The sequence below is a fragment of the Pseudopodoces humilis genome, chromosome 14 (genome assembly GCF_049639895.1).
Source record: "Pseudopodoces humilis isolate 2021_Gansu_Grassland_sample_001 chromosome 14, ASM4963989v1, whole genome shotgun sequence".
Lineage (NCBI taxonomy): Eukaryota > Metazoa > Chordata > Aves > Passeriformes > Paridae > Pseudopodoces > Pseudopodoces humilis.
Window position 1 is genome coordinate 14,343,050 of NC_142213.1, and position 26,277 is coordinate 14,369,326.

The following is a 26,277-nucleotide window of genomic DNA, read 5'->3' on the forward strand; positions in this document are numbered from 1 at the left end:
AGAGGAGATTGAGGCCCTTAAGGTATTTGGTATCTAGGCTATCTTTGCTGATACACTGCCACGATCAGAAAGCCCTCCTCCTTTACAGGGAAAAGATGAGGGGAAAAAGCAAAGTGACACTAATCTTTTCCGAGTCAGGCTTTCCTCTTGGGTGTGACTACATGCAGAAAAGCAGGGCTTTCCAGGTGATACTAATCAAAGATGGCAGAAGCAACTACAAAGCATACAAATAAAGCATCCGAGTTTCATGTACCAAACCAACCATGACAGGACTCACAGAATAGCAGCTAGACTACAGTCAGCTGTGTCGCTGCGAGGGGCCCAGAACTTTGCTGCCTGATAGTAACACAAAAACAAGCTATGTTGTTATTATTAGCAAACTCATAATAAGGTTAAGCATAATGCACACTTAATAGTTGGTTATCCTGCCTTATATATACATAGTTCACATAGATGCCTTTTTAATCAGGAAAAATGAAATTTCTACAGATGGTCTCACCAGACAGCTTACAGTCTGTCCCAGCTTTTTTTTTACTAGCTGCTCCTTGATGTGTGTGGTAATGTGTATGTGTGTCTGCATAGGTATGGGCTGTTTCTGACAATTTTCTGTATCCTGACTTAATGCAATTCACAGATCCAGACCCCTCTTCATCACTACCAGTGTGGAAACAAAACACGTATTGATGGACTTTAAGGTCCTATAGGAGCTTAAATCAGGCCCCTTGCTCTCCCTGCAGAGACAAATGAACATCAACCTACTTAATCCTGTCCAAAAACTGAACCTGAGGGAACGTCATTTTGATGGCTCTCAGATAGCAGAATGTTAAACATGGGATAGTTGTGTGGATGGATGGCAAGGGTGAGGCTAGGTTGGTGACACAGACCACATAAATATTTAAGAATGTAACCAAAAAATGAGTAGCATGTTGGTGTCATCCCTGAAGCCTCTCACCTTTCTCCAATAGGAAAGCTCCAGTGGAACTAGGTTGCATTCCAGATTTACCAAAGGAAGGGACTCATGGCCATATTTTTATTTTTTTTCCAACAGGAAGGCCCAAAAGGACTTATCTGCAACATAAAGAACATTTATTTAAAAAGTTAATAGTGATTTTGTTCAGAATAAAACTTTTGGAGAGAAAAAATACTCAATTATTGCTGGCAGAGTGGAGACAGTTATTCTTAAATATTTGCTGGGGCACTTATCCTCCTGGCAAATCACAGCAACAAGGAAAGGCTTTTAATCTTTCACAGGAATTTAAGAATCACAAAAAGTTCATAATAAGCATGCAAGGTGGGTGTTGCAGCCAGAATTTTATATACAATCCTAAGACTTGGTCTTATGGCATTTTGATTAGGAGCTAGCTTTAACAAAAGGATACTGGGTTTGGGGGGTTTTCCAACAGTTCTAGCATGTGGTTTTCATGACAGAAAGACTGAGTGTGAAATTTCCCTGAAGGAGATCAGGGACCCTGCTCGTGGCCTGGTAAGTTCATTCACTGCTCTTGTTCTCAGACTGTCTCCACGTGCTGACAACAGACATGGTCACATCTCTGACCACACGGGTCACATCTTGCCTTCCAAAGATGCATTCCTCTCACGGGAGCTCTGTCTCAGTATAACTTTTTCTCCCACTTGATCAGCTCCTTCTTGTTGCTTTTGCCTTGTACCCAGTTTCCAGCCAATCCCTACATAACTGTTGTTCTCAGCACAGCTCTGCATGTATTTGCACACAGGTGTGACCTCCAAGATTCTTAACCCTCTTGTCTTTATCCACAACTTTTGTTGCAATTCATATTTTTAGATCTAAGCCTCTGGTTTTGAAAAACAGAGGGGTCATGGATTTAGCTTTGTTTCTCTCTGTGGAAAGACTAGCTGGGGCATTTTCTCCCATGCGTCCTCTTTTTGTCCTCTCCTTGTTTTCCTCTTCCCTTGTGACTTCTGTCCTTGCAGGGTGGTAGTGAATGACTGAATGAGTATGGGAGAAGGCACAGACTTCTTTGCCAAAGGAGAAAGTCTTTGAGCCAGAGCCCTGGTGTGAGGTGTGAGGTTTTCCACTGGAAAACTTAACTTGACATCTTCAAGACTTTGCTTCTAATCCACTGTTCTCACAGGTACAGCTGACCTGTTCATATCAAAATTGAAAACATGACTCTGATTTCTCATTCTAAAAGTTCATCCAATCTGACCAGCTTGTGGTTTGGAAGAAGTTCTGCCAGCAGCCCTGTCTTCAGCTCCAGTATGGGCATGTCTGCTGAGCACTAAGCCAGCCATTTGGAAGAGAACATGTAAGCTTTGCTTATTTGCCTTTCCCTCACTTAATTACAGAGAGAGTCCTCCACAGTTTTCTCCAGGGTTTTATGAAAATCATCTGGTAGGGCATCTAAAGATTTAATGTCATAAACAAGTAAACAAAAATCTGCAGCTTAGAAGGCCAAATTTCAATTTGATTTATTTTATAATCCATAGAGTTTCACTGGTGACAGTGGTTTTGTACAGGTTATAAGTGCAAAAGAATGTGAGAAAGGCTTCATGCTCATCTTTGGCAAATGTTGTATCCCATCTGTTTGTCACTATTAGAACATTTCTTCATTGGCAGATGAAAAACAAAATGTACAAAAGGATGCCATAAACTATTTCATACTATCATCAGCACAACCAAACGCAAGCAGTCATTACTCTGATAATGATGTAGCCTCTCACTCTGGAACTGTCAGAGGCCTTCAACCCAGCACACTCAGTGACTAAATGCTCTAAGGCACAGGAAATGGTGAAGTCTTTGGAGGAGGAATCAAGAGAAATGATTGCATGTCTCTACATTCTGTTTAGAAAATAATGTCTTTTGATACAGAATTCCTACTTTATGGCTCCTCTTGTTACTTAAGGGTTTTTTATGTCAGGCAAAAAATTAAAATCTCAAATAAGATACTGTATCTTTATATTGTACATCTGTTTTATCTTCCAATCTAGTTGAGATGAAATGGAATCAACCAGAACATTTTAAAATTATCTGTATTTGGAGTATCTTCTCTGTAAGCCCTAAAGTGAAGTTCCAAAGAGGTTCTGTTTAGGCTTAAAGGGAATTACTTAAAATGGGCATTTAGAAGGACTGCAAGATTTGTATAACCTGCCTAAACTTGACATATCCTTTCCCTGGTGAGCTGTTTTCTGATGACAATATATAGATGTCTCTTGTCTGTTCAAAGGATCCAGAATTCCTCCCTCAGTGACAAATATGTGCCAGAGATTTTAACTAACTTTCAATTATTCTTGAAGATTATGGATGTAGTTGTTTCAAAAACCAAACTACCCAGCTGCAATTGCAAATTTTTATTTGCAATATTGGAAACTGTATTAAAGTCAGGCTAAAAGCTAACTTCCAGCTTGAGTAACCATGCTTTGAAAATTGTTTCTAAATTCCTCATCTGTAGACCTTTAACAAGCTTTTCAAGGGGGATGGGGTATATTTACAAAAGTGCACAGCAAAGACCGTGTCATGTGTATAACACAACAGTTGTTTTGTGGTGTGTACAGGGTTAGTTCTGCTCCTGGAAAGGAAGTGTTGATTCTTTGGCAGGAGAAGGAAACCCTTGATCTAAATGTAGGCATGATGCCCCTTTGTATCTCTATCTTATGACATACTTACTAATCCGTGGGGGGGAGACAACATGAGCCCCTCAATTCTACTGGCAAACACAAAACAACACAAAACCTCATTCACTCAAGGGAAAGGTTCAACACTAAACGCAAGGTCTGTGACTGAACAAGCCTCTGGGGTGTTTGGAATGTACAAACTGAAATACACCTGCTAGGGTGGCATCAAGCACCACGAGAAGCTGCACAGACCTTCAGCAGTGCTGCCAGCCAGCATGCTGTTAAAGCCTGGCTCCCCTCCAGCACCAACATGTTATGCTGGAGGTGTCTAATGGCATTCACAGAACTGGCTACTGAATTTACTGCACATTAAGTACCCTGTGGTGTTCCCAGGGTGGTGTACACCGCTCGCTTCCTACGCAGTGAGTTTTCCACGTAGGCAAGACCGAGTGCTGCTCTAAGTGATTTTAATGCTTTGCAAACTGCCAAATCATGGCAGCCCACTGTAGAAAAAGGACAAGGAGTGATGGGTAAAAATTGAAAGAGGGAAAATTCAAGTTAGATATGAGGAAGAAACTCTTTCATGCGAGGCACAGGCTGCCCATAGAGACTGTGGGTGCCCCATAAGTGTTCAAGGCCAGGTTGGACAGGGCTTGGAGCAACCTGGTCTAGCAGGTGTCCTTGCTCATGGCAGGGGGGATGTGAGGATTTGGATTAGAGGTGTAAAAAAGTTTTTTCACTGTTTGGGTGGTCAGGCATGGAATGGCCTGCCTAGGGATGTGATATGAGTCCCCATCCCCGGAGGTGTTTAAGAGGTGTCTGACACAAGTGCTGGGTAGTTTGGTTTAGGAGTCACAGGGGTAGTGCCGAGCAGATGGTTGGACTGGATGATGTTGAAAGTCTCTTCTAATCGCTTTAAGGTCCTTTCTAAGATTCTATGATTGTTCACCGCCAGCGCCCTGCCAGTGCACGCACACTCTCCAGAGCCGGCATCCCGAGAGCGGTGACTGTGACAGCACCTCGCAGCTACCAAAGACACACCGCTGGCTCTGCGTGGATCCGGGATTAGTGCAGGCCCATCTGAGCGCTTTACAGCCGCTGCTTCGCTTTCTGCCGCCGAGGCCTCGGCGCCCGGGGCCTGCGCTCCCGAGGGCCGGGCCGCGGGGGCACCGGGGCGGCCCAGGCTGTCGGGCAGCCCCGGGGGTGCCGGACCTCGGCGCGGGGGCCGGGCCGGGCCGGGCAGGGGGTGTGGAGCGCCCGCCTCTCGCGGCTCGCAGCCGGGTGCCTCCCGCGGGCCGCGTACCCAGAGTGCAGCAGGCGGGCGGGCGGCGGCGCGGCCGGAGCCACCGGCGGCACCCACGGCCGGCCCTCCCCGGCGCGGCGGGAGCCGGGCCCAGGCGGCGGCGGCGGCGCGGCCCAGAATGCGACACTGAGATGCTTCTTTCCCCGGCAGCGGCGGCGCCCCGGGCCCAGGCGGCGGCGGCCCCCGCGTGGATGCGGCTCTGGAGCCGGCGCTTCGCCCTGCACAAACATTTCTATAGGACTCATTCGCCCTGCTGAGGAGATCGGCCCTGACCGGCCGCTTTCCCTCCCCTGCTTTTCCCCGCTCCCCCCGAGACCGCCGGCGCGGCCCGGCCCGCATGGAGGCCCCCGGCGGCGGCGCCTCGCCGCTGAGCGCCGCGCTGGTGGGGCGGCTCCGTCGGGAGCACGAGAAGGTAAAGAGGGCACCGGGGCCGGGCCGGGCCGGGGGGCGCGGGGGGCGCGGACCGGGCCCGGGGGGCCCGGGGAGGGGGAGGGCACGTGGCCACGTGACGTCACGGGCGGCGGGCGAGGCGGGCCGGGCACACGGAGACCCCCGGGACACGGCCCCGGGACTGGCTCATGGGACACGGCACCCCGGGACTGGGCCCCGGGACTGGCTCATGGGACACGGCCCCGGGACTGGGCCCTGGGACACGCCACCCGGGACACGGCACCCCGGGACACGGCACCCCGGGACACGGCACCCCGGGACACGGCACCCCGGGACAGCCCCCCGGGTCACACCGCTCCGGGACACAGTGTCGGGGGGGCGGCAGGAGGGAAGGCCCTGCCACATCCCCCGCCCCGCTGCTGCCCCAGCCTGCCGTGGGCACCAGCGCGCCCATAAACGCGTTTTTTTGACCTTTTGACGCCTCCCCGTGATTTTTCCGGCCCCCGGGACAGTCAGAACTGCCCGCGCATGGTCCGGCCGTGTCTGTGACCTGCGTTACCCCCGGGGGCAGCGTGTGCTCCTGGGCCAGCTTGAAGAGATCGTGTATCAAAACTTAGGTGTTCATGACTTGCCTTAAGAATCACTGGTAAAATTTAAAATGGGTTTCAAAGAACCAGATTTTTTTCATTAGAAGTTATTCCCGAGAGTTCAGAGGCTGGTTCCACCTGAGACCATAGGTCAGAGCTCAGGATTGTTCTTCCTTTAGATTACACTTATGATGTAACTCAACTGAAAACTTAAGGAGTTTGATTTGGGGCTTGTAGATTCCAGCCTTGCAGTGAGCTCTCTGTGTGGGTGCAGGAGTCACTGTGGAAATAACTTGTGGTCATGTGCAGGGTGTTTTTGACACAAATACATTTGCCCAGTATGCAGGCTTTTCACTTTTTCTGCTCATGTGATTAAATTTTTTTTCAAGCAGATTGTAAGATGCAGGTTAGAGTTCATAAGTTAAAATGGAAGATTTTATCTCTAGCCTGTATTTTGTCACATGCTGGTTTAGTTGAGAAAAAGTGAGTAACACCTATGGGCTATAAAAATGTGCCTTGTCTGGAATATTGTGTGCACAAATGCATCTACTTTTGAATACCCATTAGACCACTACTAAAAGACCTGTGTAGCCAACTGACCACTAAAGTGGAAGAACAGTGACAGGGTCTGCTGGAATCCTCTGCATCGTCTGTTCTGCATGGGTTGGAACCCATTATGCCAATAATCGGTGATGGGGGCTTGCCTGCTCAGGCTCCAGTTAATTTTCAAGGTGGTGGAATCTGGTGGAGAATAATTTCCCTGGTACATTAGTGTCAGGCCTAATGTGTAAGCACACGTCTGCCATAGCCACAGAGAATTATTCCCAGTTCATGGTAAGACCTCTCTGTAAGCAAGTTTAAGACTCTTCTTAAACAGATCTGCTCCAGTGGAAAAGAGGCCCAGGAGACCATTAATTAAGCCTCTGTTAGGCTGAGGTACCAAAGTTATATTTTATCTTAGGGAAACTTTACATAATTTCTGCAAATTGGCTGAAAAAAATGGAACACTTCAGCTTCAATATGAAATTATACTAAAGAACTACATATCTTGGTTACAATGGAGTGTAGTGATGAAGATATAGTAGACTTTCCCTCTATGCAATGAATATATATATAATTGTATTACAATGGTATGTTCAGTTACAAAAATATTGTATTTCAAGATGGAGGAGGTCTTTTTGTTTCAGCTACCTCTTAGAGATCTGTGTTTTTCCCACAAAATCACTGAAGTAGAAGGCTCCTGTTTTGTCTCAGCACAAAGATGAAGGAGAATTAGTTGCCCAGTACTTTGGTAAACTAGTAATTGTATTGTAAGGATCACAGAAAATAGTAAAGTTACTTAGCCAGAACAATATCTCTATATACTGGCAGGCAAATACGCTTCTTTTAATTACTGGGATGTTGTGGTGTCCCAGTGGTGCTTGATTAAGTGTAGGGAAACCTATTTATTCCCATTAATCTGAGGGCAGCCTTTAGTGAAATTGTGGAATACAGCAGTACCTATCTGCAGCATTAAAGATAATATTTGGATTGTGGTTGTTTAACATCCAGGCCGTTGTACAACCCTGGTACAGCTATGGGTTTGAGCTTTAAAGTGCTAAGAGCTGCCCTGGAGAACTTGTGAATTGAGGCTTCCTTCCTGCTTAAAAATACTGAAAGAAGAGGATATTCACGACTTTCTGTCTTTAATCGGGTGGAGGCTTCAACTGGCAAGTTCAGGACCCCTGGTGAAAAGTAATTTTAATTCTTGTTTAGGACTGCTTGCCTGTTGGACAGATTTCATCTTGTTAATTTGTGGTGATAGTAAGCCCAAACTGTTAAAAGCAATTTTCAGTGCTCCTACTAAAGGCACTTTGTATAAAAACATGACTTAGAATGTGTATCTTGGGGATAAATTATAGAAGAATATCTAGTAATTTTCATGATAAAGACCGTCATTGGAAGCACAATGCCTGCGTAAAGTTTTGAATATTTCTGTAAGAAGAGTATAATATATGTATCATGGATTACTTGTAAAAGCAATATATGATAGCTGGAAATACTGCAGTAAATCTATTGCAAGTTAATATAGGAATTATAAAATGAATATTTAAATAGGAGGTTTCTCATGTTGTAGGGCCTGCGTTTTAACATAATATTTGATATACATTTATTCCTGCAATCTAGTGGGTTAGGATTACTAACTGATGGGAAGTTGACAAGTCAGATGTATATGATTTGGAAAGACTTGTGTAGACAGTGAATTTACAGTGGGATGATATGTTCTATAGTTTCAGAGCAATGCAATGACGATATGTGTAATGGGAGACATTACAGAGCCAATTAGACCCAAGAGACATTTGCAGAGTGCAGACACAGGCATGGAGAATTTAAAGGATTCCAGTATTAGATGGCAATATTTTTTGGGGTTTTTTTTGTATTGCACTGACAAACACATTTTTTTATTTTCTTTTCAGAAAAATTAGGACAAGGAAGTGACTCTCCTGTCACTCATCATGACAGCAAAGCACAATTAGATTGAGTGCAGCTCTCACTGTAACTCATTGGTCATTGTGCATTATGACATATTCTTAATTTTTATGAATTTGAATGGTAGAACTGTATGATCTTTAATTTCCAAATGATTTTCCAGATCTTTGGGGGCTTTAAGTTTTTTGAGAGTTAAACAACCTTTAGGTGGGTTATGGAGAAACAAATCACAGAATCCTAAGCTTACGCTCTTTTAAATTGTTCTCTCTTCTTACGTGATTTACTTCTGGGGCTGACTGCTTCTGTCTTTCCCAAGTAATATCTGTGCTATGAAATCAGCAACTTGGCAGTTTTAGAGCTGTTCCTGCAGTCTGAAAAGGAGCAGTGGAGCAGAGTAGGGTCCTGTACATTTAATGCTGCTGCAGGAGCCACTGGAAATCTGGAAGTGCTTGCCTACGGACTCACAGATGAGCCTCATATGTGCTTTCCAGTGCCGTGTCTCCCATGGTTTGCGCTTTTTCCAGCCTATGTCCAAGTTCACAGAAGCCAGAGGAAGCCTGGGTATGAGCCACCAGTGCAGCAGGACTTCCTTTTGTACAATAACTGTTTGAGTAAAGGGAACAGAGTGTCTGAAACTTGATTTGATGCGCTTCTTTTAAAAAGAACCTGAGTGAAGCTTTATTTGCTCTATTCCTTTTTAAAAGGTACCTGGACAATTACTTTTTTGGAAACTTGTGATGACATACGTTCCACCCTGGCCAGTGGTTCCAGTAATGTTTTTTCATGTGCTGCATTCAAGTAAAAGGGCTAATTCATTCATTATCTGGAAGCTTTTTATGGAATACGTATTGTTCCTCCAGTGTTAATTGATCATCACTTTTACTTTTTCAGTCAATATTTGTCCATGTTCTTATTAGTATGAGTTAAATGCCCACTAGTTTATATAGTGTCAAGAGTTGTGAAATAAATTAACAAATCTTCAGTAGGTTTTTTAATGGTAATTGAAGGAGACTGTTCACAAAAGAGTTTAAAGAGCATCATCTTTATTCTGGAGAGGGCAAGCTTGTGTGCGTCTAACCTCATAGGTAACCAAAATGGGTAGATGAGATTACATGCACAAAATTTAAATGTTACTGAATTGTGCTGCTCTTACAGTTGTCTGCAGATGCTGTGAGTAGATGCAGTGACCAGGGTAGTATTTGGGAATCATCTTCACTATCTTTGCAGATCTCCGTTCTGTAAGTTAAGCTCACAACCTGTCTTCTCAGGTCCTTTTGGATGCTCCTTGACTCAAGTACTTCTTTCATCCTTTGAGGTTGTAAGAATTGTATTTTGTTTTAGTCTGAGCCTCCAGTGTTGCAGGTGGATCTGCTGTCTCAGAGCTTGCCTTGGGGCTCTCAGAGCAGCAGGTATACTGAGGCTTTGTGTTTGTGTGGTGAGGGCACTGAGACACTGCTGCACTGTGCAGGTGCTGCTTTTGTAGTTCCTCGTCTCTTAGCATAGGCTGCAGCACAGGAGCAACAGTCTCAGACACTTGCTCAGAATTTTCATTAATGAGCCTGTGAGTTGTCCAAATGATTTAAATTTGAACAACTTATTAATCTTTTTGTGTGTACTTTTTTCAGTCCTTTAGCAGTTTTAGGGTGGCACATTTGTGACAGTGCTCAGTGAACTGGGCTGGGATCCAGCTTAAAACCAAACTTGACCTTTTTGCCTTTTTTTTTTTTTTTTTTTCCTCCTTCCTGGACTATTTTTCATTCAATGTGGATCCCTAATGTAGTTACAAATGTCTGTCAGCAGATTGTATTGGAGTTGGGAGGATGAGGCAGTGGAACTGAGTAGCAGGAAGCCAGGGAGGGACGATGCTGAGTTTACTCGGGACTGTGGCTGAAAGCTGAACCACAGCCTGCAGCTATGTCTGTGAGGCAGGTGTCACAGCTCATGGCAATTTTAAGCTGGTTAAGCTTAGGTTTTGCTTGCAGCATAGTTGTTGCACCATCAACTGCATCAAAGCTTGCAAAACCTGCTTGAGGTGTTGGGCTGCTTAGATCATGGGAGCTCTGTGCCTGTGCTGGTCTGCTGTAGCTACACAAATATGTTTACCTGACCTGAGCTCGAATACTGAGTTCTGAGTTCTTTGTCTCAAGATGAAGTTACAGGACGTGGACACTGGCTTGCTGCCAGTGAAGGATGAGCTCTTACTCTGCTCCTCACTTGCCCCACTTTGGTTGGCCTGGAGTTAATGGAACTCACTCAGCATCCTGCTGCCCTTGGAATTTTTGCTCTGTAGAATTTTTGAGCTCCCCAAAATAATTTTGGTCAGAACTTAGTATTTATTTATTGATGAATAATAGTTATGTACTACTTTTTCTGCAAAAATGCAGACCCACAGGTGTGTACACACTTAATATAAAAATAGTAGATCTTCACTTGTTTTCTTGTAAAGAAAAGTAAAAATCATGGTTATATTTCTAAGTAAGATTTTTTAAGAAATATTTGCCATGATTCAGATTTCTTTCTCTTTTCCTTCAGTATTCTTCCCAAATACATTTCTTCAAAAGACAAAAGTTTCCACCTAAAAGGGGTTTTATGTTAATAATTTGTTGAAATGTAGTGTTTTTCAGTAATATGATTTAATAAATGAATATGAGAGCTCAAAAATGCTTTCTTCCTTTTGCATTAGATCATACAGTGTGCCAACAGACTGAAGAATTTTTAATAGTTTTATTTCATTTTTTGATTGAAAATGTGGCTCTAGGAAAAACAATTGTACAAATGTTAATTCTGTCTTTCTCCATCAGTGATTGCTGTGTTCTAGGCAAGTACTGTGTAGTTTCCTAGAGGAAAAAATGAAAATTAATTTTAAAAGTTTATTTTTTCTGTGGCTTGTTACATCCTTGTTACCAAGAGATGATTAAACATTTGACCACCCATTAGTGTTGTTCTGTAATGTAAAGTGGTATTGTGAACTGGTAATTTCATGGGTAAAATTTTAGTGTTTGGGGGTACAAGAGGGAACAAATCTCATGCATGAGTTGCATGGCAGAGAGAGTTTTGATACTGCAAACATTTCCAGATGGCAGCAGCTCATGTGCATGTATGAACTGCAGTAAATAGTTGAATGTGGAATATTTAACATTCAGAATCATTGGAGTCACCTGAAGGAAGTCAGTAGTGGAAATGATGTTGGATTTATCACGTGCCTTGCAAACATGGATCTGCATTTCAGGAAACCAGCGTACGCTGGTGGGAGGTTCTGAGCAACAGGACCTAGGCTGAAATGGAGATATTTTTACAATCCCAAATTGCAGGGACAGTCTCCTGAAGGCAAGTCATTGGTTTTAGACTTTATTAGACCCTTACTTTAATTACCACCTCATTACTTGCTTTGCTTCTACAAAAAGTATTCCATACTGTCATTTTCCCTAAGTAACTGGAAATGTGATTGAAAGGGATGTTTAAAGTGAGACTAATTCAAGATTAAATAGTCACAAATTATATTATTGCTACATGTAAACAAATTACTTGCATATCTGATTTTATTCAGATTACTTTTCAAGTGGTAAATAATGCTTTATCACTTATATAGTGCTCTTACATCTTTAGAGTGCTTTTCTCACATTAATTAATCATCATTAAACACTCTGAGGTGGGTAGGTTAATACTATTATCCCCATTTTGCAGATGAAGAAATGTAGACTGAGAGGTTGTGATTTGCTCAAGGCCATATAGAAGAAACAGAATCAGAGCTGGGATTAGATCTGTGTCCCTAGCTTCTAATTTCAGAAGACCAGCCAGATTGTGAGCCACAGTTTTGAAGCAAAATGCTCTAGTGTGCATGTAGAACCAGCAGACATTTGTTTGGCCTCTTAGGTGCGTAACTTGCAACGCGTTTATAGGGAAACTTAGCTTTTGTGCCATGCTTTGCATTTCCACCTTCGTACTTGCAAGTGTGGAAATGAGCTCTCATTCATTTAGGACCTGTACCTAATCTGGTGTGACATTTTTATTTTCTTGATTTTCATTGAATTTAACTTCCGTCTTAAAAAACATAGAAATTTCTGCTTCTCTGGACTTGAATGTAACTGCACAACTCACACAGACATTGGTACCCCAAACTGCCTGCAGATGATACCAGGCCCAGCTCTGTTACTTAAAATTTTTCACAAGCTGAGACATAAATAAGGTTCTGATTTGGTAGCTTGTCTTGCTGCTGTTCAGAAGAGATGAGAGAGAATTGCCCTCTGTGTGCTGAACCCAGCAGCTTTGTAGGCAGTGCCCAGCCGCTCAGTAGGGAGTAGCATTCATTCACATGCCCTCCACCTTGGAGAAGTACCTGAATAAAACAACTTAGTCTGGGAATGCAGAGAAAAGAACTCTTTGTGCCACCACTTCGTTAATCAGAAGCACCACAGAGAATTATATTCAGCTGTTAGTAATGGGAGCACATGCAGAGGTAACAGATAAGGGAAAAATAAGGTGCAGGAAAGAAGTGCCCTTGTACAGGAGGGTGAAGACCTGCTGGGGTGATGTGGAATAGGTTAGAGACCCATGGCATGTACAGGTAAGGATCTGCTTTGTGCTACAGCATCCTTCTCACCTGTCCTCATTGCCAAGGAAATGTTGGATTGTGGAGCCTGGCTGCTGAGTTATGAGCTCTGACTTCCCAGCTCTGAGCAGAGCCAGTGGTTGTAACTCAGCCTGCAGAATCAGTGCAATGCTTTTTCAAAGTGCTGCTCACTTGAATTCATGGAGGAGATTTTGAACTCTCTGGATACAAGATCATGGAGAAGGTAGTGTATAAATAGAGTGGGAAGGGAAAATGTATTGCAGGCAGAAGGAATTCTCTGTCTTTGGTCAGCTAATGAAGACCTTGTCTGGATGATGGGAGTTGCCTGGGGGTGATCTGGAGTCATTAGCCTGTAATCTGCCTTGGGGTCATGCTGGTAAAGTGGAGCTGGGGACACCTGGGATGTGATCACAGATCTAAAGCTGATCCTCGTGCTCTGCTTGTGACACCTACAAATGAGGGATTCCCTAAAAGCAGCAACACAGGCGTCCCTAGAAATAGCTCAGGCACGTAGCAGTGACAGCAGAACAAGCACATAATCTCCTGCTGGAAAGGTTTGGGTTTAATCCAGCAGGAATTGCACGGTGAGTTACAGGTGCGCAGGAATGGCCTCTCCCCTATCCCCAGGGCTGCTTGTGGAGCTCCCAGGTGTGGATCTGGTAGGTCAGGAGCTTGAGGAGCACTGATTTTAACAACTTGCTGTTGGTGGAAAGGAAGGAAACAAAATATTTGTCTATTTGCTTTCTTTTAAGCCTGGAATATGTTTTCTGACACTGGATCCTGTTTTAATAACCAGACCCATGATTAGGTAATGTTAAGTCTGCACAAGAGTAGTTTAATAAATATTTTAGTATGCAGATAAGCCACTGATAACCATGTGCATTCACAAACTCATACATTTTTATGCCTAAAAGGGGAGAATTCAGAATTTGTTGATACCACTTCACTGTGATGTCTTAAAAGTAAGGCATACTTGGTGGCACTAGCTGTCCAGGTAAATTGATCTCAAGTGAACACACAAGCAGGTCATTTATTTTATTTACCTTAAAAGGGTTTTTCATTCTTTAATTGTAGCTCTGGATATAAATTATGTGTGGAAGATAGACTAATGATTTTCCTGTGTTTGATTAAAGGCAAAGAATCAAAGATTTGTTTATATATTTATCTGTTTCTTTGCTGTGATAAGAACCAGTTGTTATCCAAACAGTGGGACTGACCTAATAAAGGTCATATGCATAATTGATCTCCCATCTGTTTTTCAATATTTATTCTCTCTATTCTTTTAATAGACTTCAGTTCCAGAAGTGCAGCCTGCAACATTTTTAAGGTGGTATATTTTAGCACTTCTGTAAAAGGACTCATTTTATGCTGGCCACTGAAATGAAAAGGTGTGTTGTTGGTTCCACCCTTTGGTATCCCTTCAAGAGAGATTATATCAAAGAAGAAGAATTAAATTAAAATTGATTGGTGTTATTGATTTTTCTGTCTTTTTTTTTTTTAATTTTTTTTTTTTTTGAGGGGATAAAGGGTGGTGGAAACAGCATATGCTCCTATGCTGTTTTACTGATGGGCTATTTCTTAAAAACATAAAAAGCATATGTGCCCAATTTACATATTTACTAATTAAAAAAGCTTCCTGGAAACATTAAGTAGACTATCTTCTGTAACCTTTAACATTGTGGCTAATGGATATAGCCTAGAAATTTTCATAGAAGGTCCTCTAAATAATGTAAATGATTATGAATATGTAACTAGTTAATATGCAGCTACGAAAGGATTATCATGTAGAGGTTAATGAACATGCTGCTCTTATGGTTTGTAGGGCTTTTCTTTTTGTGCTTTCAGCTCACTTCATGCATGGAAAGTCATGTATTGGGAATGGAAAGCTTCCTGTCTTTTCCATCCTCATCTGTAATGGGGCAATTAAATTGAAACTTTCTTAAAGGATTTCATAAACATTTTTGTATGCTAAATTATGTTGTGTACTTCACAATCACTGCCAAATGTGAAAGGATGAAGGATGTGGATAGAATAGGCTTGGACTCCTCAACTTGTTAGTGATGGGCTCCAGTATTCTCAGTTTTGTTACCAGACAATTTATGTCTTCTGCAGAGACTTTAGTCTTAAAATGAGCTTTATATTAATAGTATGAATTAGATTTCTGGCTTGATGTCTTGTACAAGTCTGTGTATTTACTCTCAAGCTTAAAAATAGTTGGCTTGCACATTAAGGAAGATATTTTGCTAGGCATTTGATTTGTAGGAGTTTAAAGCAAATGATAAATTTAAACTTGGCTTATGTGGGATGAGCTACCTGGCTGACTTTCCTGATGGATTATGAAATAACGTAACCACAAATGTAAAGCTGATCCTTTTCATTTAAGAACTTTGCTCTGTTTAAAGAATTATTAGCTCACAAAGTACTCCCATTTTTTTTACTCCTACATGAGTAGGAAGTGCAGGGTTTGAGATCTGTTGTGCAAAAGCTGCACATATGCTAACTGAAAAAAAAATTGTCTTTCATTCTGTTGTTTGGGGAAAAAAAAAGAATTATCTGCTCCAGTGATTTCAGTGGTACTTGAATGTATGTTATTGTTTTCTCTGCAAATTTTCTCATTAATTGCTTTCAAATGTTAGCATTATTTTGGCTATAGGAAAAACAAAATTTGTAAAAAAAAAAATCTAGAAAATGCTTATATTGAGAAGCTGTCTAGACATATTTAACTGCCTCATGGCTTCATTGCATTTCATATAATTGAATGAAATGGTTTGTGTTGTATTTTTAGTAACTATTATTCAGAGATCAGAATATGTTTTGAAAGACAAAATCTCCATGTAATTGTGGCAGAGAAGGTCACAGGTTTCAGCATCCTGCCTGTTTTCTATATGCTGTCTAAAAAATTGCAGTTAAGAAAGATAAAAGTATTTAATTTTAACAGTGTACTTTATTTTTTAAATTCTTTTGTATCTCTTGGGAAAGCCTGTGGCATAAGGAAGTAAGTGAAATATTTATATTAAAACTTAATTTCTTGACACCCAGAAAGAAGAGAAACCAGCAACCCATCATGTTGTCAAATATCCATGTATTTACACAGCACAAAGTTAATTTGTGCTTTTTCAAGTTAAAGTGGCCAGTGGAAGCATTTGTTGATGTACTGATAGAGGAAAAATGTTTTTGGTGCTGTGAGATTCATTTGTTTTGCTTTTTAATGACTGAGTATGGGAGTTACATTGATGTCTTGTTATAATTTATGTTGTTTTCTTATTCTGCAAACATGTAACACTGAAAATAGATCAGCAGATTGCAGGAACTGCTACTTATCTCAGATCCTGTGTCACGTAATAGTTATGGAGCAGGTATTGTACCAAAATAAGAAGTGGAAAGCTGTAATTTTTTTCTGTGGTTATCACTCTGCATTAGCCTGTGATAAAGTGTGCTGCTTAAGAACGACCATTCACACGCCTTTGCCCTGACAAATAAAAATGTGGCTAGAGACAGCTCCAAATCTGTAAAGCTCCTGTTCTAGTTTCTGATGCATTGACATTGCAGCTGTGTGCTTAGCCTTGTTTTTTTCATGAGTAGTTATCTGTTTTAATGACAGGTGGTCACTGGCTGCCAAGAAAAAATCCAGCACTGGTAAGTAAAAAAAAGTCTACATGTCTAAAATACTGATGAGTAATCTAGTTATGTTTTAGTAAAGTATTGCTGTTAATTCTGATGGAAGTCAAATCCTGCAATTGTGTTTTGGGGATTATAGTTAGTGATACCTCAGAATTGTTGCAATGTACTTTCCTTAAAATATATTTGTTTCTCACTGGTATGATTAAATCACAAATACAGTGAGCCTCAGTGTTTATACTTCTGCCTTAAAAACCTATCTCATCTGCCAGTTTTGCGCAAGTAACCTTGTTGGATAAATGCTTAATCTGCCTGAACGGTGAAAAGGTGCTCCCAGGGTAGAATTATTGTTGTTTTCTAACTACGGAGCAAGTAGGGAAATTCCACTTGCCCCCCTCCATGTGCTGAAACAATGTGGAAAGTAATGTTTCACTGTCCCCCCCCCAAGTAAAGAACATGCTAAATCTTAGTTTTCAGTACTTAAAATAAATGGTTTGTTATATAAAAAAATTATCTCTGGGCATTTTTTTGTCTGTTGACAATCTGTGGTTAATAGAAAACATACCTAGTAAATAATAGTTTTGTATGGCATATGAGGAAAATGTACATTTAATGGTGAATGAAATCTTATATTATGAGTTACTGTGAGATATAACAGTTGATCTTACAGATATCAAATTACGATATATCCATGCTGTGTTTACCATGATTTTACTGAGAGAACAACAGGAGCTGTCTTGATTATTGTCTGCAGGGTTATTGCAGAATCACAGCAACTGCCCCTTTAGTGGTGAGATTAAACCTTTGGTTATACACCATCAAGCATATAATATTTTAAATTTATTTTAAGAGGCTTTTTCTTCATGCCTGAAAGATCTCCAAGCAAATAATTTATATTTAGTGTGTATCAAATGTTTTTAGTTTAAATGCACATAGGCTGCAAGCGCTGGATAAGAGGAAAAAAATCAAGGCAATCTATACACATCATCATATTAAATTCTGACTATTGGCTCGCAAAAATAATCTAAAACTAATATGTTTCATTTATGTTTAAAATTCAGAGGCTGCATTAATTTTCAATAAGGGAAATATTGAAGTGCCTACTGGTGCTGCTGTGGTGAAGGCAGGCAGAATATCTCCAGCTCATGCACTTTCTCAGGAGCTTTGCAGTGTCTGTGCCTGCTGGCTCCCATGTGAAATTCTGCATGTGCATTCTTCCACTCAGAGACAGTGTTTTTCAGAAAAAAATTATTAGGCAGAAAGCTGTAAAATTTGAACTGATTTTTAAAAGTTTGGAAAAATGGTGACAATTATTTTCCTTCTTGCAGTGGCTGAGGTTTGTGGAGTGGCCTGGGAGTGTTGGCTCTGTGGAAGGAGGAGTTGCTCCTGTGTTTGCTTTTATGCAAACTCTGGCAATGACCCCATGAACTTGGGAGTTTTGGGCACAGGACCTCTAGTGAAAAAAATAACTTACTGATTTCTTTTATATAGAAAAGCAGTTTGCATAGCATCCATACAATCTTTACTTCATAAAAAAAAATAAATTAAAATTTAGTACTCTTATTTAGGTCTTGATTGTGCAAGAGCTGAGTGCTCTTGTTTCAACTGAATAATCTGTTCATGTAAGACCTTTTAAGTAGTCAGTGACACAGAAGAATGTTAAATAGAATTGGGTGAATAACAATAGGGTTTTATAATGCTCAGCTTCAATATATTTCCATTAAATTATTTTCTTTTCCATTTTTCAATGCACTTTTTGAAGTATATTTCTAAAGCCATGAATCCAATAATGGGTTTGCTATGGGATTAATAGCTAGCCATGCATTTCCCCTTCTAGGGACATGTTCATAGCTGGAGTCCCAATGTTCTTTCTCCCTGTTCCCTTTGGTTCTTTGTTGCTTGTTGTGGCAGGCTGTAGCACTGGCACACCCCAGAGCTTGTGAAACCATCAGCTATACATGAAGAGGGAGCTTCCTTCTTAAGTAATGCTGTTTCAGGCCAGTTATTTAAAAGGATGAATTTGAATTTTCTTTATCTGCACGGCCCAGTTCAGGATGTGACCCCACTTTCAGAGATTGCCATGGTGGGGGTTTGCTCAGCAAAGGGCAGCAGTCCCAGTATGAAAAGCAGGATGCTTTGCTTCTGAAGTAGCGCAGCTTCTTTGGCAAGTGATTTCTCCTGGACCCTGATTGGATTATTCAGTAACAGGCAGCAGTCAGACCTTAAAGACAGTGTCTTCTTTTCAGGTTAATGAAGAAATGTTGAGTGACTTTCAGCCATGAAACGATAGGAATGTTTAATCCTGCTCTGAGTGGGGGATTTTCATGCCAAGCTCTTCCCACGGAGTCCTCTCCTGCATTTGAGACATGTGCCAGGCCTTGTTTTCTAGTGACTGCTTGAAGTCCATTTCTCAAATCCAGACCTCTCCAAGGCAGTGGCTGGGTTCTGTAAATAGCATTAAGTAATTGATTGTTATTGTTGACACCAAGTTTTCATTATATTCCTTCCTCCCCCAAAACACCTCAGTGCATTTTGCTAAGATTCATGAGTTTATCCTTCCTTTTTGAAGGAAGTGAATTATGTTTTCACTCTGATGTGGGCAACGGACAGAAAGCCTTGCCTAAAATGTCTGAGAGAAATCTACTGTCAGAGCAAACAGCAGCAAGCATCTTTTGTAAATCAGTTATGTGGAATATGGTTTTAAGGTCCGAGTGGCATAAAAACCCAAATTCTTTTCTTCCATATGAGTTCAATAACTTAAAATAGGTAAAAAGTAGGGTGCTTACACCAGAGTTCAACTGTGAAGCAAATGAGTCAAAACATAAGAGTGTCAGATAATTTTTCATAATGAATGCTGAAAAAGATTTCACCTCTGCTTATGAATCCAAGAAAATCAATGGTAATATTTTGAGAGTTGTGTTATCAACTATGACATTCATTTTTCAGCACATTTATAGATTGCTTTCCTGAATCATCCTCAGAAAACCTGTAATTTGCATCTTGGGTCAGCATTGTTAAGTGTGCTGCTCTGTGCTTTCAGTTGCCTTCTATTGCAGAATTTACTACCACATATGTATGTTTATTGTTTTGAAGTACAAGTAAACAATATCATCAAACCTGACATTTGTATGCCAGCTACTTCATGCAGGAGCTGATTTCTGACCATCTTTAGAATGTCAGGGGTCCATTAAAGATCTTCTCCAGACAAATTTAAAAATTTAAGAATGCCTTTACAAAAGCCTTTTTTAGAGGAAGTGTAGTTGTTCTGCACACAGAGTAAAATCACTGCAGCCACTGAAATGCTGTTTCTTGCAAAGTCCTGTGAAAAACCAGGTGTCTGCCATGGGAATGAATACTTTGTCCCAGTTCACCAAACCATTTCTCTCCTGGGTAGCAACATGTAGCATGAGCCTTATTTGCAATTTAGTTACAGAAGTGTCAGAAGGGATGCTTATTCCTCCTCTGGGCTGGAAGATGTGATAGAAACCTAGTGATTGAGACATCTTTCAGGAGTTTTGACTCTTGATAGGAGCACAAAGTTCATGGGAAAATAAGAATTAAAATTTTGCTCATTTATGTCAGCTCAAACTGAGGTCAATATATGAGCTCTATATTAAAAATGATAGTTTGAAGAATCTGCCTCTTACAAAGAATAAAATGGATTTTCAGTTTTTCTTCTAAATATTGGTGGTGTTATAACTTGGACTTGAACATGGAGTGAGATACTCCAAATCCTAGTGAAAGAACTGCTTCTTTGCACCATGAAAAATTCTAATTCTGAATGAGACATATACAATCTAAAATAATCATGTACCTATCTTAATATACATTATTAGATAATAATCTAGCTATTATGTTTGTCATCCCATGCCTTCTATAAATGAGTTATTAATCTATCAGCTATATGTGTTAGAGTAAAACAGTTAATTTTTCTGTATTTTTGGTGTGGTTTTGATTTACTAGCAGAAAACCATTAACTCTTTAGCTGTGAAATTGAATCAACTTGAATTTATCAACAGGAAGAAGGTGGAGAGTGATTATGAGGCTCTTCAGGAACGACTCCAGACATTGCCTGACAAGTTGTCCTATGATATCATGGTATGTACGTGGCAGAGGTCACACAAGAAAATGGGCTAAAACTGTTAAAACCTGGGCTGCCTGCACTGGGAGTGAGGTGTTAGTCAGGTTGCCAGTACTTACTAATGTTACGTTTATTATGATAATAGTTAAACCTTTGCTTTTGTTTCCTTCTCTTTTCTTTGAAATCCATTGTAAATTACAGTGTTACTGACAACTGAAAGCTGATGACATAAATGCTTAACACAAAACCTGACATGTTTGATATGTAAATCTATTGTATAGAAAACTATAATTATGACTGAATTATGGTACTTAGTCATTTCCTGAGAAGAAAGTGGCTGTAGTATTTCCTGATTCATGGAAATAAACCCTAGAACATTGATTTTTACATAAAAAGGTGCTGCTAATTTTTGTTCCACCAATCTTCCCATTGACACAGCGATCTTTTCTGGTGCTCTGAATCTTCCCTAACAACTGCACAAATCCCTGTGTAAAATTTGCCCTGTTGGCTTATGCTCACCAAAATTTTGAACAAACTGGCTTTTCTTTCTCTTCTTTTCCTCTTTGCTTCTCAGGTTCAACTCAAAATCCATCCTTGAAGGCAGGGAAGTTGTACTGCACATAACTGAGTGGCTGATTTCTGCACTCAGTGCCTGACTGCTGCCTTCCTCAGCAGCCTGGCTCAGATACAGAGTTGGGTCTTTAGTAAGACAGTGTTGGAGGACACCTGACCATGTGGGAAAAGGGAGGGTTTCACTTTGCTGTGCTGTGCTACAGCTCTGGATTTTATGTGTGTAATCCATTTATCATGTGTGTATGTGTGGCCATGTGATGTAAAGCATAAAGATCGTGTTGTTTCAAAGCACAGAAACTCCCCTATTTTTGAAAGAAAGCCTGATAGGGCTTATTCTTAGTTGAAACAGCAATGTTAACTCACATATGTTACTTTAAATGTGTAGAAACAGTTCCTATCCTGTTAGCCAAATATTTTCATATGCTTTTAATTTTACTTTTATCATTTTGGGGGAAGAGTGAACAGGCAACTCATGCAGTCTGCTACTTTAAAACCAAGTCAGGGAGGGCACACATATAGAAAAGGCACATTCTGCATAGTCTTAATGTCAGGGTCCTGCCTGCTAGAGAACTAGTTCCAGCACTGGGACCCTCCTGGATATGGAAGAGAGGGAAGATTGCTTTCCAAGGAGACAGATCCATTAGGCCAAGTGCTCTGCTTCAGCACAAACAAAATGGGAAAGCAAGTGGCTGTGATGAGGAACTGAGGAAGAAGGCAGAAGAATAAAGTAGAGGGAGCTGATACAAACCATCTGAGATAGATGTCTTTTTACCCTAAAAAGAGAGAGAGACTTGATGTGGATGTGGTTCTTATCTTTATGCCACCTCCATTTTAGATCTGATTTGATTTTGGTCTTTTAATTTCTTCACAATTGAAGCCCACAGGCAGCCAGGCAGGTGGCAGTGTCCTGGGGGTCAGAAGGCCAGAGCTGCTGCAGGGTACAGGGGTAGTGGTGGCCAAGGCTCCTCCTCACCCAGAGGACTTGCCCAAGCACTGCCTGTAAAATTTGGGCAGTAGAAGATGTCTTAAATCATAAAACCATGTCCTGGATGTTGCAATGCGTGTGAAAATGGGAGATTCACATTTTAGGAAGCAGATGTAAAGTTCTAAAATATGTTTGTCACCTGTGTGCACCTGCCTGAAGTGTCCTGCTTTTATCAGTTGTCCTTGTGCCTGGAGAGCAGTTAAAGGGGAAGAGTTGCTTGTGGAGGATCCCTGGGTGGTTGAGGTTTGCAGCCTGGTGAAAGACCCAGCAAAGTGAGATTAAACACTGTCTGTGGTCCTGCTGGGAGCCCCAGTGTCTTACACTGGAGTTTCTGGGTACTCACTGTTAGCAAGGCAGAGTCTAAGAAGAGCAACTCATCTTTGAGTTGATCAAACCTATTTAAGTATTTTAAAAAAATTCAGCAAAGCTGATCTGGCTTTTATTAGGAAATGAATGTAGTTGGCATATAACTCAGTTTGTATTATCAAGGTTTATATGTTCAGATGAAGTGAGCATTCAGCTGTACTATAGTTCTGTGTAACAAAACAAGTTGGTGAAATTCAAGTTTCCAGATTTTGTAAGTAAAATTCTAAATTCAAGTGGATCTGGTCATTTGAATGTTTATGATGGGTTAGTCACTAAATATCTGCTGTAGAATTTTTATTTTTTTTAAATCTGTGTTTTACTTTTTAAAATACTTATCTTTGTATGTATGACTGCCCAAGTTTTATTTTCATTAGTGATGTCTGTGTCTTTGACAGGTACCTCTTGGTCCTCTTGCCTTCATGCCAGGAAAGCTTGTCCACACCAATGAGATCACTGTTCTGCTGGGGGACAGCTGGTTTTCAAAATGCTCAGCAAAGCAGGCTGTGGAGCTGGTTGAGCACAGAAAAAAACGTATGTATGTTTCTGAACATGATTTAATAAGTGTTAAATTAATTAAATTTAATAATTTAATAGTTAAAATTATATACCTTTGTATTAATACATAAAACTAGTGATATCTACACTGTTCTCTTTTTTGTCTTTTTGTGAGCTCACAAACAGGAGTCCTAGTCAGGTGTAATATTAATTTAGGACTTTATCTTCCATCCTTGCTGGAGACTTGATTGGATATGTCTAATTAAAAAAAGAAACCAAACTAAAAACCCCCTTTTACTTTCTTTTAATGTAACAAATGCTGTGTTCTCTTCCGGAAAGTGGACAAGAGGACACTGCTTTGTGCTTTTGCTCTTCATTACCTTATTGCCTATATTTTGTTCCCTTGTCTTGTTTCTTATTTCTTTGCTGCCTTGTCCTGTGTTGTTTGCAGCTGATCACCACAAATTCATCTTGCATAGAAACACATCCCAGGGGCAATTCCTGGGTTGGTTTCCAGACGTTTTTAGCTGGTGGTGAGATCTTGGCTTTGAGGAGCCATGACCAGCAGCAGGAGCTGTACATGGTGCACTTAGGAACTTCTTTATGTTAGAAAGAATGAGAACCTAAAATATTTGATGTAAATGTCAAGGAAGAAAAAAACACAACAAAAATGGAAAATAAACTGGTGCCTATTAGCCTTTGTTTTTTGCTTCAGACAGGCATTTGAGTTGATTTTTTTCATACCTGTAACCTGTCCCATTCCTGAGTGGGCACTCACTGCAGCTTTGCCCTCTGTATATTACAACTACCACAATTATTTACACTGGATTTTTGTTTGACTGCAGCTATCCATGTGGCTGCCTACAGAAGAATACCCTAGAGGTTCCCCATCTGAATAAGCTTTTTTTTCCACTTCTGTGCAGGAAGTATTTATGTAAAAAGATTTGAGAATTTTTTTTATAAAATTTCATTTGCTGTATTACTTTAAAATACTCCTTTATGAAGAGCATTGCCAGAAGTATGTAATTTGTATTTTACCTATTATCTTTCTTAATCTGGTTCTCCTGACACAACTTGGCAATTTTCTTTCTTACTGAACTGAATCTACATTATTTATTGTGACTCTTGTGAGATCTCAGGTCCAAATCTTTTTCCTTGATCATCTGATATTTTTTTCAGTGCTGCAGAATACTTTTGTCACTGTTACATTCAGTGAAATCATTTGACCTTTGCATAGAAGATGTTTGAACATTAAGTGGTCTGCTGGGAGACACACAATAAATGCTGAATTCTTTCCTTTATGGTGTTTTAAATTGCATTTAAAATACGAACTCAGAAATACTAATTTCTTTCAGAGCAAAATAGTCATTGATGCTGGATATAAACCCTCCATTCAGCTGATAGTTCACTTCAGCTGTGTGATGGCTGCCAGTGGGAGGCTCCAAAACACTGGTATTAACTAAAAACTTTTTTTTAAGGACTGTTCTCAGTTTTATATGGTAAAAAACATATTAGTACATATGACTCTGAAAAAAGGCTAATTCTTTCCTAGATACACTTTTCTCTCTTAAAAAAAGTACAACTGACTTAAATTCTTTAAACCATTTTCATGCTAAATGAAGGCAACTTAAAGAAGAATATTGGAGATGTTATTAGTTTGTTCTAAGGAAAGAAGTTATGTATGTGAAACACCTCTGGGCCATTGCTATGTACTATGAATCGGCTGCTTGTGGCAAAAATTTGCAGGACTGATGTTTGGCAAGTATTAGTTTAAAGTCTTTTTTGTTTGTTTATTGCTCTGTAGTTACTTTCCTAGGTGTGACTTCTGCTTTCAGTGGTGTTTTGGGACAGCAGTTTACAGGAGGGCTTGTATTGGGCATTGTCATCACACTGACACAACGTGACTTATCTTTTTGTACATAATCTTTTTGTTTTGGACATAAATTCCAAGAGTAGGTCACACACACTGGAAAAGAGGGCAGGCTCACTGCAGGGGATTACACTGCCAGCAGTCCCCAGCGTCCTGCGTGCCAGGCAGAAGGTCCTAATGGGGCAAAGCTTTTTTAAGCATGTGTTTAAGGCCAGTGTGTACTTAAAGGCTTTGATATATAGAATCGGGGTCTGAACAGAGCAAAGAGAAAATTCTGAAATAAACCTGGCTATATTTGTTGATGGTTTGTTTCTTCCATGACCTACATTTTTTTATGCAATATTACTCTGTATAATTTAGATGGGTTTTTTTTTTTTCCATAACTAGCTGGTCAGATCTGTTCAGATAACTGAAACAAACTTAATTAGTACAGTCCTACTAATTCAGTGCTTTTACAGGAGCTAGGACTACAAGGAAATAAATACGAGACATTTTCATTGGATGTCATCTCTCGTGTCTCACTGCTGAATGGTGAGGAGTGGGAGAGCATCTGTTCAGGGTTCAGGTTTTCTAGGTAGAAAAGGGTAAGAGGGTTCCTAGAACAGTTTTGAATGTTCTTCCTTGCTCACTCTGGGGAGTTTTCCTTCTTGCTTTTGGCTCGTGTGGGTCTGTGTGTTGGAGACCTCTGGTCACCAGGGCTGTCCCTGCTGAGCACCCCATTGTCTAACAGGTAATTCAGTCAAAGCTCACAGGACATTTTCTCTACATTTTGACTCCTTCTGTGTATGTTGGGTGCATAGAGGAATGGAGGATGTGAATTTGCATGCTTAAGCAAATAGCAGTAGTGCCAGATAAATCAAACAGTATCAGTGAGTATAAAGCCTTGGAAGTTAGGGGTAGCAATATGAGTGTACCATATATAAAAGCTTTAAATATTACTTAGTACTAATTAGGTCATCCTTTTTGTCTTAGTAGTTTTGTTAAATTTGCTTTTTAAAGGAGAATGAGTGAAAAAATGTTTGCTTCTGTGGAATAGAGAAATGCCCAGCCACAGTAGATTAATTTCTTGGTTAAAATTTATTTAATTGAAAGGAATAATTGAAGGGTGACTGTACTGAATTTTAAATGCATTTAGCTGACATAGCTGTAGAAAGCCCTATTTTGGGGATACATTTCTGTTTGCTTAGCTTTTGATTTAGATGCAAATTGTTCAGCACTGTGATTGGTTGAAATGTATTTGGTAAAATTTGGGACAGTCACTCATGTCAAACGTTACTTTTTCATCAAATATTGATTGTGTCTTCTTGAATAATATTTGAGTTGCAGTAGGTCTTTAATTTGCTGTGAATTTTTGTGACATTCTAGATATTTAGTTAGTT

General features: G+C 40.5%; 1 protein-coding gene across 2 annotated transcripts in view; it reads left to right on the forward strand.

The window, feature by feature from the left end:
• Window positions 1–5,019: 5,019 nt before the first annotated feature.
• Window positions 5,020–26,277, forward strand: part of URI1 (URI1 prefoldin like chaperone) — a 40,824-nt gene continuing 19,566 nt past the window's right edge. The window contains exons 1-4 of one of the 2 annotated variants that reach the window (XM_014255520.2): window positions 5,020–5,306; window positions 16,512–16,546; window positions 20,548–20,626; window positions 22,929–23,064. In XM_014255520.2, coding sequence (XP_014110995.1) covers window positions 5,232–5,306; window positions 16,512–16,546; window positions 20,548–20,626; window positions 22,929–23,064 — 325 coding nt within the window. In that variant the 5' untranslated portion in view covers window positions 5,020–5,231. Of the gene's footprint in view, window positions 5,307–13,303; window positions 13,495–16,511; window positions 16,547–20,547; window positions 20,627–22,928; window positions 23,065–26,277 lie in introns of those variants that run through there. The other variant, XM_088062288.1, reaches the window with a different exon arrangement.